Source organism: Leptomonas pyrrhocoris (assembly GCF_001293395.1).
Source record: "Leptomonas pyrrhocoris isolate H10 chromosome Unknown, whole genome shotgun sequence".
NCBI classification, from domain to species: Eukaryota; Euglenozoa; class Kinetoplastea; order Trypanosomatida; family Trypanosomatidae; genus Leptomonas; species Leptomonas pyrrhocoris.
The window spans coordinates 143,128-158,181 of NW_015438359.1; the positions used below are offsets into that span (position 1 = coordinate 143,128).

At 49.9% G+C, this 15,054-nt stretch overlaps 5 protein-coding genes across 8 annotated transcripts; 4 read left to right on the forward strand and 1 right to left on the reverse strand.

Annotated features, from left to right (window-relative positions):
• Positions 1-29: 29 nt before the first annotated feature.
• On the reverse strand, positions 30-1,426 carry ABB37_01895 (hypothetical protein; the record flags this gene model as incomplete). The annotated part of the gene is made up of 1 exon (XM_015798585.1): positions 30-1,426. Exon 1 carries the CDS (start codon positions 1,377-1,379, stop codon positions 30-32), a length of 1,350 nt encoding a protein of 449 aa, XP_015662063.1. The 5' UTR covers positions 1,380-1,426.
• A 4,922-nt stretch (positions 1,427-6,348) lies between these two features.
• Positions 6,349-7,559, forward strand: ABB37_01896 (putative glutamine synthetase; the record flags this gene model as incomplete). Of its 2 annotated transcripts, none has more annotated exons than XM_015798586.1 (1): positions 6,349-7,559. In XM_015798586.1, exon 1 carries the CDS (start codon positions 6,420-6,422, stop codon positions 7,557-7,559), a length of 1,140 nt encoding a protein of 379 aa, XP_015662064.1. In that variant the 5' UTR covers positions 6,349-6,419. The 2 variants fall into 2 exon arrangements, with proteins under 2 accessions (XP_015662064.1, XP_015662065.1); XM_015798587.1 differs by having other exon boundaries at positions 6,409-7,559.
• Positions 7,560-8,519: 960 nt separating this feature from the next.
• On the forward strand, positions 8,520-9,682 carry ABB37_01897 (hypothetical protein; the record flags this gene model as incomplete). The annotated part of the gene is made up of 1 exon (XM_015798588.1): positions 8,520-9,682. The coding sequence occupies exon 1, from the start codon at positions 8,540-8,542 to the stop codon at positions 9,680-9,682; it is 1,143 nt and encodes a 380-aa protein (XP_015662066.1). The 5' UTR covers positions 8,520-8,539.
• A 323-nt stretch (positions 9,683-10,005) lies between these two features.
• On the forward strand, positions 10,006-13,466 carry ABB37_01898 (hypothetical protein; the record flags this gene model as incomplete). 2 transcript variants are annotated; one of them, XM_015798589.1, is made up of 1 exon in its annotated part: positions 10,006-13,466. In XM_015798589.1, exon 1 carries the CDS (start codon positions 10,773-10,775, stop codon positions 13,464-13,466), a length of 2,694 nt encoding a protein of 897 aa, XP_015662067.1. In that variant the 5' UTR covers positions 10,006-10,772. The 2 variants fall into 2 exon arrangements, with proteins under 2 accessions (XP_015662067.1, XP_015662068.1); XM_015798590.1 differs by having other exon boundaries at positions 10,706-13,466.
• Positions 13,467-13,725: 259 nt separating this feature from the next.
• On the forward strand, positions 13,726-15,018 carry ABB37_01899 (putative fructose-bisphosphate aldolase glycosomal; the record flags this gene model as incomplete). Of its 2 annotated transcripts, none has more annotated exons than XM_015798591.1 (1): positions 13,726-15,018. In XM_015798591.1, exon 1 carries the CDS (start codon positions 13,933-13,935, stop codon positions 15,016-15,018), a length of 1,086 nt encoding a protein of 361 aa, XP_015662069.1. In that variant the 5' UTR covers positions 13,726-13,932. The 2 variants fall into 2 exon arrangements, with proteins under 2 accessions (XP_015662069.1, XP_015662070.1); XM_015798592.1 differs by having other exon boundaries at positions 13,849-15,018.
• Between the last annotated feature and the right edge of the window lie 36 nt (positions 15,019-15,054).

Consider the following 15,054-nt stretch of genomic DNA (forward strand, 5'->3'; position numbering starts at 1 on the left):
AAAGTGCCAGCACATCCCGAATATATCGTTTACTCTTTCTTCCATTTACTGCACAGACGCTCTAAAGCGACTTGCGACCCAGAGCTCTTCTTTTCCATGACGTGAGAAAGACCAGCATTGACAGGAATAAAGCATGGTCCGTCCAAATCGTTCTCTCTCCGTCCTCGTTTTCGATTAAACAGTAAGTCGCGACGCCGTGCTTGTAGTTTTTTTCTTGATGTCAAGCACTCTATCGACGGCAAGAAAAGGAGATCGCGACAGAGATATGCAAGTTGATCAAAATCGCGACACGTCGAACTAAATCCCAATAAATCGATTTCATTGGGTATAGTCTCGTTAAGCTGTTCTTTTACATGTTCAGCCGTTTTTTCTACCAAAGAAGAATTAATCTCAGTTATATAATGTTGTACACTGGTGTTTGTTAATGTATCTGCCTGGCTCGAAAAAGTTTTGTATCCCTTACCACATAATAGTTGAACAATTCGGGGATCGATGAGTGGAACTGTGTCCACCGACGCTGACGGAGAGCGTGGGTTAAGTGAAACACACAAAGCGCTAATATCCGTTAGCGGAGAAAGGATTTTTGAATAGGACATCTTCTGTCTGCCAAACCTCACAGTTTGAGACGACCAACGCGATGAACGCAGAAATGTAACTAGCTCTTTGAACTCCACAAGATTAAGGTACTCTCCTACAAATAAAGAGCTCCACAACGACATAAGGAAATAAACACCGGAATTCCACGCGTTGCTCGAGTCGCACAAACAAATACAAATCCCATTACTCTGTGATGAAGACTGCAGATTCGATGCATCAACGAGTGTGCACTTCGGCAGTATTGCGGTGACAAAACCTCGGATTAATGCAGAAACAGTGGATGTTTCTTTCCCATCACGGAAGCTTCCCAATCGGGCAATTTTCGTAATTGCCTGTACGGTAGTAACGTAATCTCGGTGGGCATCATTCTCTGGAATTGCGGGCATGGAAGTCTCAAGCGGAATATGCACATACAACGGCACTGCCGTTTGCGCATTATTTCCGCAACAATTTAATTGCTGGAACATGTAGCGGCGATCTTTCGACTTTGGATACATTGCTGTCAGCGCTTGAACCGCAAAAGCTTTCTTGGATGCTTCTAATGGGTTGCAAATGCTCGTGTACTCGTTTAAAAGCTCCCACAAGGACATGCACGATACTGTTGCAAGTGCAGAACCGTCTACATTATGAAGGGGAAGTTCATACCACGTACGCTCAAGAAACACGCGATAAGTGTTGCCAACAAAACTATCACTGTTTTGTTCCTGGACTTCTGCTGAAGAAGCCAAGAAGTCATCTGTGCTGTTGATGCACAACTTCACCTGGCTTTGGAGTTCCGCCATACCTTCGAGTAGATTGCTGAACTGTAGCGCTTTTGCTAAAGCTGCACTTTTAATGAAAGCAACAGAGGGGGGAAAAAGGTCAGAGAGCTGGTGAATTAATAATCATTAGCACGCTTCAGGATGACGTACAGAATTGCCAAAAGAAATAAACTAGTCTTTAAGTAAACGGTCAATTAATACTGCTGAATCAGCAGCTTCCATTTTCAATGGCAGCAGCCGATGAGTATAACTTGACTAAAAATAACGATTTCATGTTTCCCTCTTCATCAGCAAAAGTGGACCTGAGACAAAACCACACCTTGACGCAAGCAAAAGCGCTACTGGAATTATCGCAATTAGGGGAACGAGATTTGGTTTCCATCCCATACGGTTTGAATTTCGTGCAAGCCGTCCAATTATACAACGAAAAGAAACGCAACTAGTTCTGAACGAAACACTGGCCACCAACTCAACCGATACCTAGCCTGGTCAAAGCATCCAACAACACTTTGCGCTTGGCAGGAAGGTCGGCGATCTGAGAGCTTTTCATGTGAGTCTCCCTCACTCCCTTCGCTCCTCCATCCTTTTTCCTTCTTTGTTACCACCTGGGGCAGTGGAATACAATTTTTGAGCTTTTACCTTTTCCCCATCTCCCGTGCAGATCTCGCACCCCACCCCACACTTTCATCAGCCGCTTTTACATTTTCAGCGGAAGCCCACATTTCTGACTCCAGCCAAAAAATTCAAAGACGCCGCAAAAAGAAAAAAAACAGGTAGACCGTTAAAGCAGCATCAAGTTTCAACACTTAGTGGTCGTCGTTGACAAGACCCGCTGCCGTGACGCCAACTGCCGCAAAGATCAGAGCCCACCCCCCCCCCCTCCCCGCACCCCCGGTGCACCAGCGCAACGTATGTGCCTTGACTGGCAAAGTTTTCCCTCGACGGCACACCGGTTCGGCACAGCGGTCCCAAGACCCGACCGGACCACTCAAGGATCTCCCCCAGAGGGAGGCAAAAAATAACGACGCACAAATCACGAGCTAGCCTTTCCCACCACAAAAGATCTGCCAGGCCCGCCATCGGTCAGACCCATCAAAACCGAAGATAAGACGCGTGTGGATATTTAAAAAGCATTTTCACTCTTTCTTTGTTTTCATTGCTACAAATCCACAAAGCATTAAACACAGACACATTTCCTATCAAACGTTTCCTGCAAAGAATCCACGCTTGAAGAAGCTTGAAAAGCTTCGCGCAGACAGAGAGAAGCACAGTGACGTGAAGAAAGGTACTGCAACGCTTGCGGAAAGTACGGGCACTCGAGGTCTGTGTATCGCAGACTTCAAAAAGGTGGTTAAAGGCTGTCGACGAGCACGGAAAAGTGAATGAAACACCCACAAGGGTTCCCGCGGTTTCAGATGGAGCTCATGAACACGATCGAAAGCGCGCAGCAGTATCAGCATCCAGAAGAAAGTCGCTTAAAAACGACACCCGTAGTGGCCATGATTTACGCGGGAGCCACCCTGAGAGTGTGACAAAACTGCAGACATCTGAGCCAGCCTGGTGCACAGCGCTACAGCAACCAGAGAAGCACGCCAAGAAGACCGACGTCGACAGAATCTCGTCAAAGAGAACAGACTACCGATCTGGAAACGTAATAGCGCAACTGAAGGACAGCGACAACACAAACAAAACCGACGCATTGACAACAGGACCAGTACTGAAACTTCTGAAAATCCAAATAAACCGTTTCACTGCTGAAAAAAACGCCAACGGCAACTCCGCAAGGACAGCCGCGGCACAACACAAACCAGACCAGCTTTATCAGTTTGTAGACAAATTCTACCGTCTCTGCCGGACAGTGACGTGCAAAAGAAGGCGTTGCTGGTCACAGTGGCTCTGTCAGTCGAGGTGCATGGAAACGGATGAAAAGTTGCCGTCACAGAAGAAGACTTCACACATCCGTTGTACGACGGAAGTTGTACCTCTCAACGCGCAGCAAATTGGTTGATGCCCTTGACCGGAAGGTCTGTCAGCGTGTGTGTGGTTCATCTCCTTGGCCTCCTTGCAGAAGATTGCTTTGCACACTGTCGAAGCCCACAACAATCGTCGGTTTCCAACGCCAGGAATTGGGAATTTCAACACAAGTACACCACAAGCTCTCCAGCACCTTCCGAGGACGACATAAACAAACTTCATATGATCAAAATAATACGACAAGTTCGCAACATGAACTCCAACGCAGCAGTGTGTCGAGGCGAGAGGCAGCCTTCTGCCGACAGCATGACGCCATTTACGGTCACGGGGACCAAGCACAACGCTGTCCAAAGGCGCCTTAGCACGTGGCCGAGACAGAGAGAGGGAGCAAAAGCGCAACCGAAGTAGGTTATAGCGTGTCGCGGACTTATTTCAGGTAGAGTTACTGGTATGAGAAAGAGATAGATTCGAAACAGATGTCACCTTGGTAAAGAAGAATCTGAGTGATGCCAAGAGTGGCGGGGCCAAAGGCAATGCGGTAGCGGGTGCATGCGTGTCAGTGCTTTACTTTACACCCCTTTTTTCTTCCCCCTCCTTTCCTCTTCACTACGACGTGTAAAGTCGAAGCTCTCTCCCGCTCGCCCCAACGACCTTAAGCTTTTTGTTTGAGGACCGCCGGCAAGTAGAACACCACGTCAGTGCAGGAGGTAAGTGACCCTGCCAGTTCTTCAAAGACGTGGTTGTTTGCTTTATTTAACTTCAGTGGAGTTTTCTTCGACCTGTTGTCCCCGGTAGAGTGACTCCCTCTCGCCAACGTGGGAGACGCGGTAGGGTCCTTGGCCAAAAGTATACTACAAAGGATAAATGAGTCTCACGGGAGCGTCAGCGACGTGCGACGCGATTTATGCGCGTAATGTGGAATGAAAGCTGGAGAACACAGGCGACTAGCGTGTGTGGCAGCTACTCTTCACGTTCTTACTTCCCCTCCTCCCATCACCTTCCTTTCAGTTAGGCGACAACGACCATTCAGAAAGCACAAGGCTACCGCCCAGACGAGCCACTCCTACTCGTTGCGATACATCTCAACGCAGTGAGCGCCGAGATGGGCAGCGTACACGACCTGAGGGCTAGTTTCTTCCAGGTCGAGCTCCCAGAAAGAGATCAAGAAAGCTCCGTCTTCACAGATCCGAATAGCGGTACACAGCGGTACTTGACGCGGCCTCCGATGGGACACTTGGCCTCACCGGAAATCGTGCAAATCCTCACGTCCACCGTGGCAGGCCGTCCGACGTAAGCAGGCAAAAGGATCACCGTGAACAGCCAGCCCTGACCTCAATCGACGTTTGCATCAACAACATACGGTACGCAGACACGCGTCAAGCAATTCAAAAGGCGTCCAGGAGGATGTTGACCGCCGCAAAAGAGTGTCCAGTCTCTCTTAACACGAATGAGAGTTACACGGGAGAAGTCACTGACTTCATGAGGGGTATATTTCAACCACGCAACTCTCAAAGTGGGCGTGGCAGATCACACGATCCAGATGTTTGGTGGTCCGACGCCAAGCATGACGTGCGGTGACTTGGAGCGATTATACGCACAACTCCTCCGCAGCTCGTCATTCCTACATATCCGCATCGCAGAGTTCTATTGGGTGTTGAAGCTCCTTAGGCGAAGGCTGTCTCAGCTCAACGGGACACTTTTTCTGGTGAAGGAGCCGGCCTGCACACGCCCAACGGGGCATGCACAACTTAAATAGTGGTACGACCTGGCTCAGAAGAACCGTCCACGAGCGATAGCGCCGGTCATGGCAACGAGAACACCAACAATGTCCCTCTACACCGCCGTTTCCGGAGGCGTTTGCGGAGTGTTGTTGATGCGGGACGAGCCCCAAGAAATCATGAACGTTCGTGAAGCACAGTCCGCCTAGTATAGCTTTTCCAGTGGAATACGTTCCTTCCAAAGAAGGCATCATGCTTCGTTTTCAACGCAAAAGTGAGTCCTTTGATGGAGAGATCGAAGTGGATCATCCGTTTCGATTGATTAGAGTCTTCCGTTCCGAGGCGCAAAGATTGCGTTTGTGGACCGTTGAGGTGCTTGGTGTGCGTGTGTGTGTGTGTGTGGGTGGGGGGAAGGAGGACTGGCTTCGGGTGTTCGGGCGCGGGGTAGGTAGAGTGAAAGAGGAAAGGAAAAGTGTTTCGCGTTTGAGGCGGCGGCGAGTGTTGGGCTGCAAATTAAGGGTGAAGAAAATGGAGTACTCACTAACTACTGGTGCTGTTTAGATGGAGTCGGTATGGTGCGCTACGGCACCTGCTTAAAATGAATCTCAGGCGCAGCAGGCGGTTGCGTAACTAGCGTTAAGAGAGAAAGGGTGTGGTGTTGATTGCTGTGGGTGCTGAGTGGAGCCCCTACTGAGCAAGATGCGCTAAAAGACCTTCCTGAGCAGGGAAATTGTGGTTTTACAGTGTGACTCGTAAAGCGCGAGTAATGCTTTTCATGTATGAGCAGCTGTTTGCGCAGGTCGGTGCTGTGCTTTATATGGGCGAAAGCAAGAGGTAAGGAATATTGCACTTGATGAACTGTTGGTCACAGCGAGAGTTGTAACGGTGTCTCGAGAGGACGAAGAAACAACAGCAGGTATTAGTGTAGTAGCGAATAAAACCAAGCCGAGCTGTTGGTGCTTGTTGACGAAGACTTTAGACCCTGTTAAATAATGATACCAGTTTGAGTTTGAGTCAGGATTAAAAAGATTGAAAACTTGTTGTAACTAATGAGGAACATCGATTCGAGGAAAGCGTTGTTCTTCCGTCCTCTTTTATTATCTGCTGTTCAGAGCTTATTATTGCGTGTTATGTGATTTCCAAAAGCAACAAGTATTATCTCGCCCAATGAGTTTTATACGATGGACTGCAACAAAATACATAGCTTTCTCTAATATATATATGTATATATATATATATATATGTTCCCTATTATCTTTTTTTCTTTTTTTTTGTTGTGCACATCTGCAACTCTCCATAGAGTTAATCAGCTTCCTCGCCTAATAACGCGGTCTTAATATCTTTGCATTAAAAGAAAAAGCTTGCCACAATGTCGTCTTCAAATAAACAGACTGTGCGTGTAACGTACATTTGGCTGGCTGGCAAAGATGCGCACCACGATATTCGCAGCAAGGATCGTACTATGTATCTCCCTCAGGATGATATGAAAAAGAATCCGAAAGAATTGCTCGCTGACGGAGTTTTTCCTGTGTGGAACTTTGACGGTTCTTCGACTGGTCAGGCGAAAGGGTTGGATACTGAAATTCTGCTGAAGCCCGTCAACGCGTTCCCGTGCTGCCTGCCGCGCACAGCATCGAAGATTCCGTGGATTCTGGTGCTTGCGGAGTGCTATCTTCCTAGCGGTGAGCCGTCGGCCGATAATTCTCGTGCGACTGCTCGTGAAGCGTTTGAGCAATGCCCAGAGGAGCACCCTTGGTTTGGTCTTGAGCAAGAGTACTTCATCGTCACGCGCAACGGTCGTCCGTTTGGCTGGCCGGAGTACGGTTTTCCCGCGCCGCAAGGTCCCTACTACTGCAGCACCGGCAGCTGTGTCGCTTACGGACGCAATTATTGCGATCAACACTATGAGGTTTGTCTCGAGATGGGACTGAACGTTTCCGGTACGAACGGGGAAGTCACTCCTGGACAGTGGGAGTTCCAGGTGGGTCCCTGCGAAGGCCTGGAGATGGGCGATCAGCTGACTGTTGCTCGCTGGGTTCTCCTCCGTCTCCTGGAAAATGAAGGCTTGGATGTTGATTATCGTGCGAAACCCATTCACGGGGACTGGAACGGTAGCGGTCTGCACACTAACTTTTCTACCGAGTCGACGCGCGCTGAGAACGGTCTTGATGTCATTTACCAATACATCGAGCGCCTTCGCAAGACAGTTAGGCAGGACATTGTTTTTTACGGGGCTGAGAACAACCAACGCTTGACCGGAAAGCACGAGACCTCCAAAGCTAACGAGTTCAGTTCTGGCGTTGGAACTCGCGGCACATCTATTCGTATCCCGAATGCGGTTGCAAGTGAGCGCAAAGGCTACATGGAGGACCGGCGTCCCGCCGGTGACGCCGATCCGTACTTGGTGACCTCTCGGCTTTTTGCGTCGTGCATGGGTCTCGAAGCTCCGTCTCTTGATGTGGCTTCGCCAACTCACGAGAAGGAGTGGATGCGCCGCGCGTTTGAATGAACATATATTAAATTATAAACGAAGGAATTTTGTTTTGTTGATCCCTGCTGTTCTTTGTATGTGACTTTTCCCTGCGATTGAGCGTTTCAATTCGTCTGCTTGATTCTTTGTTGTTGCCTCTAATGACAAACCGCATTATTTGCAAATGGCTAAAGTCGTATGCAAGAGAAGAGTGAAATCAACTGATAAAACCGTACGACCCACTATTATTTTTACCTGCTGTGTAAGCAGTACCGAGGGTAACCGCTGTTGTTCGGTCATGGAGAGAAGAAATCTTTTAAAGTTATTATTAGAAAAGAGAAGCAGAAAAAGAGGACTTACCTTCTGTTGGGTCTACTACTTCCTCTTTTAAGTGTGTTTCTCCTCTAACCATTGAGTCTTTTCAGTCAACTATTTGACGTATCTGTGATACTTTGTAGAGCATGTACACCCTCGTTTTCATCTTCTGCACAAAGCGAGCAGTCAAACAGAAATAGAAAAGATATTCTTTGTTAAATAATACGCACTTTAGGTCTTGAGCTTTTTATTACTATTGTAATAAACGAAGTCCCGTCGATAGTGGCTTTCTTAATATCGCTTCGGCGTCAAAAGTAAAAAAGGTCTGTAACGTTGAAGTAGAGAAAACGGAAGGAAAACAAAAGAAAAAGTTTCTTTATGTTTCTTTCTTGTTGGAAGCGCACAAGTTTCGGTATTAGTTATTTTTGTTTACACTTTTTTTTGATGAAAAGAGATTCCTCCTTTTAAAAAGTCAGTGGTTTTGACTGACGCTTTCATCGTTTAAATGATTCAGAAAGCTCTTCCTTTTCGTTTTACTGATGTATCCCGAACTAAATGCTTGTGTTTCTCTCTTTCTTCGTTTTCTTCGTCTCTTCGTTATCAACATTATCTTTTTTCCCTCTTCCTCTGTTTCTCTCCCTAATTTCGCATGTGCTTCGCTTTTTCTTTTTTTAATCCACATCAAGAATTCCTACACCTAGATCATGTCTTGCCAAAAACAAAAACATGGAGATAAAAGTCAGAAGCGATGGCGGAAAAAGAAGAGTTTGTATGATGCGTACCTCGCCGATTCCGGCAACAGCGGTGACTCGTCTGGCGATGAAAACGAGGACTCAACTTTCGAGCGTGAGGAGTACAACGTTGGAATGGATGTAAATATTTTGATTCAGCAGACTGTCCAAAATATTGTACAGAGCGTCTGTCTGGAGGATTCGGAAGGATTTGGTACCTTTGGTGATCAGGAACTTATTTGCTTTGCTGCAGCAATAAAGCATAACAGTTCAATCTTGTCATTGCAAATCCGTTATTTAGACGTATCGGACATTTCGCTGGTCCCGCTCTGCAAGGCTCTGGAGCACCACAGTCACATTCGCGCGATTGATCTTTCCGGAACGCGCGGCGGAGAAGGCACGAGCAAAGCGCTGAGGCGGTTGGTTTGCACCAATCCGCAAATTATCTTCCTTCGGCTCGAAGACACTATTATCAATCCGAAGGACTCGCTCGTAATCGAAAAGGCGCTGCAGTACAACGCAATGGCAAGCTCTGATCCCAATAACAACCCGTTTCACCTGGGGCTGTTGCGGAGAATTGGCGCGATGGAAGAGAAAGAGCACAAGTTTCAAGAGGAAATGCAAGCGCGACCGTGGCTGTTTGGGGATAGCGGAACGTCAAAAAAGGATGGAAACCAGAAGAAAGCAAAAAAAGTGACACTTAGCACTGCTGCGTCTTCACACATTGGGGGAGAGATCTGCGCGCAGTTCATTCAAGGCAAGTGCTTGTACGGTTCCCGCTGCAAATACATTCATCCCGAACGCACCATTGCGTTGAAAAATGTTGTGACGTCAAACTTTCATAATCAGGCTGAGCACGGCGAAGGAGGCGATGTTGTCTCGACTGCGTTTTCTACTGCAACATCCTCTCGTCAACGTCTCCAGAGTCGTCTTCGCCCACCGCACTTTGCCTTGAAGAAGGCTAAGCCTCCGCCGGTTGCATTGAGCCAAGGTGAAGGCGATCATGTAGAACCTCCGGTTAACGATGTGGACCATTCGCCTTCTGGTTTTAATTTGTGGTGGGTTTTAAGCGGAACAGTGTTATGCTGCTGCGCTACGTGCATCGTGTATTTTTGACACGAGAAGTCTTTTTTTTTTGCATCACAGTTAAAACAGGAAAAAGAGTAACAAATTTCTTTCTTTTTTGCGGGGCGGAGAAGCCTGTTATGTCTCGTTTACCGTGCTTCAGCCGCTAAATCATCTTTTTTTTGAATTTGCGCACGCTGGCTTTTCCGACTTTCACCAGGCCGCGAATTGGAGGACAAAGCTTTTATTAATCTGCAATTCTTCTCACTAACTCCTCTCTCTTTCAACTCATAACTCTCCTCTTTCTTTTTTCTTCCAAATATTTATATGCACACACAAAATGCATCCTTTTTTCCCGTGCATATTTTAACTTTAGACATCTTGCTTGGTGTATCGCTCTCTCTTCTCATCTAGCAATTTTCGTTGTGCTAGCGAAACGAAAAGGAGAAACGTGGTCTGTGCCTTCGTTGGACTAGATTGGCAATGTGACGTAAGCTGCGGCTCACGGTGACAACCTGCTTACACTTTATAGCTGGCGTGTTTGAGTATGAGCCGCTAGATTTTGTTTCCATCTTGGACAGTAATTGGTGTTTTCCAATACTTAGGCGCACACGGTGACCACCAGCTTTTTCCCATAGCTGATTCGTTTGAGTATGTGCTCCGAGATGTACGCGTCTCGTTTCCGCTTGGCGCCAAATGACGCACACGGAAGCCAGTATCGTTGACCTGCTGAAAGCTTTTGGTGTTGGTGCCGTTAAACTTCGCGGTTGCCAGTTGCACATGCGACCGCAAGAACGTACAGCACCAACAGGAACAAGACCGCGACGAGGTTTCTTTCGTATTTGACTTGCTGTGGTGGATATAACGGTAATTTCTCTGTGCTCAGGTTTTTTCCGCAGCACGTGCGATTCATCAGCTTCTAGAAAGCTGTCACAAAGTTAGAACCATTGTAATCGAAATGTCAACTTTTTTCTTTTCCATCTCCGTATCTTAAAGCTGCTCTCATTTTTCTTTCCTTTCGACAACAAAATGCATTTCGTTCTGCTACTCCGCTGCCATGCGTTTGTCTGGCAAAGTCTTGAAAACTGAACTCAATTTATGTTGGCATAGTGTAACTGAACAAAAGTGTCTCATTTTTCCGATGTCGCATTCCGCCACACCAAAGCACGGGCGTAGGCTCTGCGACCCTGCGTGGCTCCAGAATCGTTTTCCTTCTATCTCCTCAGACGTGCCGTACGAGCTCAAGGTGTCCAGTCATCAATGCCACAGTCGAGGGCAAGCCAGCGAAGAAGAATTCACGAACCTCATCTCCTCCTCGTTTCGGCAAACTTTAAGAGATGTGCTTCCTTACCCCGAATCGTTTCGCACAGTCTCGAGCGCTCCAGGCGGAATCTGGTTTTGGGAGGTGTATCGTCATGCTTTGTTCGGTGAAAACGTGATTGTGCATTTGGGCGGAACTGGTCTTTCTCTGACGGAGGATTTCCCTGCCAGTCAAGCCGAGTTGCGGTCCAAGGCGTGCATCGAATACGTCCCCGCATCAGCGCGTTCACGTCACCTGCTTGCGCATGGCGCCGCGAAACTGGAAGTTTTGTACGCCCTTTCCCTCACCGTTGCCTTGCATGTGGCCAAACATCCGGTGCTAGAGCGCGCACAAGGACCACGGGCGGTGGTGTTGTGCGCGACTCATTCTCAGTGCATTGAGTTCACTGCCATCTTGAACCTCTTTTGCCCCTCGCTGCACCTGGTTGTGCACAACTTATTTGAAGGGTACCCTTCGCTGCCCGCAGGTAAACGCGCCGACGTGGTCGTCGGAACACCACCGCTATGGGAGTCCGTATCGCAGCTCGGAGGCGGGTCTTCCACTGTCAACATCGACGCCGCAGCACGTTTGGGAGGGTTGGAAGACTTGCTGCTTGACATAGAAGGCGATGGCCAGCTACCTCCAGCATACAACCTCAGTCGGTGGCGTCCGTATAAGCTGACGTACGTGGAGCAGCTGGTTCTGTTCGACGTCGAATTGCAGGTGAGCATGGGGTTCGGGTCAATTCTGCAGCACGTTGTAAATGCGCAAGATGCTCCAACAAGCCCCTGCAAGGCAAATAATGAGGTGTGCCCGAAGGGAGGGCTACCCATCTCGTGCCAGCAGTATGTAGTCGTTGGCGAGGACAGATTCAGAGTTGATGATGGTGCAGTGGAGATTCTGCTGAGGGCAGTTGGTGAAAGGGGAGGGGTGTTGGGAAATGGTGGAACGGCAGAAATCGTACTCGCTTCTGCACAAGCTCTCAACAACGACGATCACCTACGCAAACGGTCACGGGAAGGAGAGGTAGACGCCGAGGAAGGAAAAACGAAGTTTCGCCGCGCAGAAGACGATGAAAGAATTCAAGAAAGGCACTCGGCGGAGGCGAGAAGCTCGACACAGAGCCTGCCAACGACTGTTTCGGCTCCTAAAAACTTCGACGGTCTTTTCATTCGTAACGCGCTGTCCCACGCTCGATTAGTAGCCGACTTCGACGCTCTCACAGACTTCACACAGCGGTTGATCGACGTGGCCGAAGAGTTTTGGCTGCAGTTCGAAGGAGTAGCACAAGGAGAGCATGACGTTGCCGCTGTGTTGGAAGGGTGTGCCACCGATGCAGCCGGCACAGTTTCACAGCCGTCACTGAAACCACCAACGGCAGTGTCCCGTGCACTTCAAGTTGACCTCGCTCTTGTTTGCGTCAAGCTCGATGCTGTAGATCGTTGTAAAGAGGAAGTCCGTGCTTCGTCGAGCAAGGTTGCAAGCCACCGGGCACAGGAACTGGGAATATGGGTGCACCCCGCATCGACAGCTGGCGATGCCTATTCTTCCCGTTTTGTCTTACTTTTTAAGCATCTGTCTGACCACTTCAACGGAGAGCTCTTCGATGGCAGCATTATACAATGCGTGCTCGCCGAGGACACCCCTCGACTCCCTTTCAACCTTTTCCCGCTAAACTCCGACTGCGCTTTTCCCGTGCGTCTTTTGCTCAATGATGCTTTTGTGTATGGAGAAAACTTGTTGCGTCCGACCCTTTTAGAGATGGCGAAGAAGAGCAAGAGCGAAGAGACCGAGGCCATGGCAGAGCGCGCCAACGAACGTCTTTGTGTCACGTCTGCTAGAGAAAGTGGCGATTCTGTTCAGCGACGCGGCGAGGAGGGCATACCCTTTTCCCTGTTTCTTCTTCCTCCCAGCCGTTCACCATCAAACGGGGCTTTAAAGTCGTCGTTGCCGGTTGTGCCTGTCGATACTGGAACTGTTATGGTTCTCCGACATTTGCTGCTTTCCCAAGCCGAGTCGTGCGGGGCAAAGGCAAGCACAGGGAATGCCACCACAAATAGCGCAGAGAAACCGTTTGTTCTCCATGTCATAGAAGAGTGCTGCCAGTATGGTCGTGTGCTTTCCTATCACGTGCACGAGGATCCGCTACAACGGCCGCAGAGTTCTTTGAGGTCGACAGTAGGAAATAATGAGGACCAACCCGCAGTAACGGACCTGGCCACGCCGGGAGCAGCGACCGTGACGTGGGACACGCATAACACAGTGCTCTCTGTATTTGTTGAATTTGCCAGTGCTGAATCCGCGATTGAGGCCGCGCGTCAGTTTGCGCAGCGGTTTGCTCTCCAAGCCGCTGAAACAAAACAGCCGGAAAGCCACAACCCCCGCGTCCGGCTCTTTCGAAACAGCACTTATTATCAAGGTGTACACCAAGATGAGATGCGCATGTTGAGGCAGGACTCTAGCGATACCAGAGACGTGGACGATAACGACGAGTTCTTCGATGAGTTGCTCACAGAATCGCTTTTGGCGGAGTGAAAAGAATGAAAGAAAGCGTCTATTCGATCAGAACCTGTTGAGGCAGGTACTGCAGCTCTAAGTTAAGAAAAAACGGCCAACACAGCGAACGTTTTCAAGGGTTAAAAACAAAGAAGAACAAATCTTGCGTTGCCAATCGTACTAGAGACAGCCCCTCTTCACAAGCTTCGCTGCCATCTACAGATTTTAATTCCTTTCCCAAGATATCACGGAGGGAGAACAGATTTCATCACCGCGCCTCCAACCTGTTCATGCCGTTAGACATATGAGATACCTTTCAACCTGAGCTGTCACACAAGCTACACCTCTACGGTGTTGCTGTCTCTACGCAAACTTCAACCTTAGTATCGCTCTCTACTTCTCAAACGCCAACGTTCCCACAAGAATCAACGCTATCCAACCAAAAACTAACCGCTCGCTTTCCTTTCCCTTTCTAACCCTCGCACCCACCCCACCTCTCTCGATCATGTCCGCCACGATCACGGTGCTCCAGTCGCAGCTGCCCGCGTACGGCCGCGTGCGCACGCCGTACGAGAAGGAGCTGCTGGAGACGGCACGCATTCTTGCGACGCGCGGCAAGGGCATCCTCGCTGCGGACGAGCCGAACGACGCGTACGACGCGCGCTTCGCACCGATGGGCCTGGAGAACAACGAGGCGAACCGCCGCAAGTACCGCGTGGTGCTGCTGGAGACGGAGGACCTGCACAAGTACATTGGCGGTGTGATCCTGAGCAAGGAGACGGTGGAGCAGCAGTGCAGCCAGGGGATGATGTTCACGGAGATGCTGCGCAAGAACGGCGTTGTGTCTGGCGTGAACGTGGACGGCGGCCTGCGTCCGTTCTACGAGGGCGCGCCTGGCGAGGAAATGACTGCCGGCATGGACGGGTACGTGGAGCGCGTGCAGCACTACTACAAGCTTGGTGCGCGCTTCTGCAAGTGGCGCAACGTGTTCAAGATCCAGAACGGCAACGTGTCGGAGTCGCTGATCCAGTTCAACGCAGAAACGCAGGCACGCTACGCCGCGCTGTCGCAGCTGAACGGGCTTGTGCCGATTGTGGAGCCGGAGGTGATGCTGGAGGGCACGCACGACGTGGAGACGTGCCAGCGCGTGTCGGAGCACGTGTGGGCGACGGTGTTCGCTGCGCTGCACCGCCACGGTGTGATCCTGGAGGGCATGTTCCTGAAGCCGAGCATGGTTGTTGCCGGGTCTGAGTCTGGGATCAAGTGCGCGCCGGAGGAGGTTGCGCTGGCGACTGTGCAGACGCTGTCGCGCGTTGTGCCGCCCGCGGTGCCTGCGATCGGGTTCCTGTCTGGTGGTCTGAGCGAGCTGCAGTCGTCGGAGTACCTGAACGCGATCAACAACGCGCCCGTTGCGCGTCCGTGGCACCTGACGTTCACGTTTGGGCGTGCGTTGCAGGGCAGCGCGCTGAAGGCGTGGAAGGGCAAGGACGAGCTGATCCCGGATGCGCGCCGCGCGTTCCTGCACCGTGCGCGCATGAACTCGCTTGCCTCGCAGGGCAAGTATGACCCGAAGCTGGAGGCGGAGGCGTAGGCGTCAAGCGCGTGGGCAGGAAGAAGAATTGGCGAT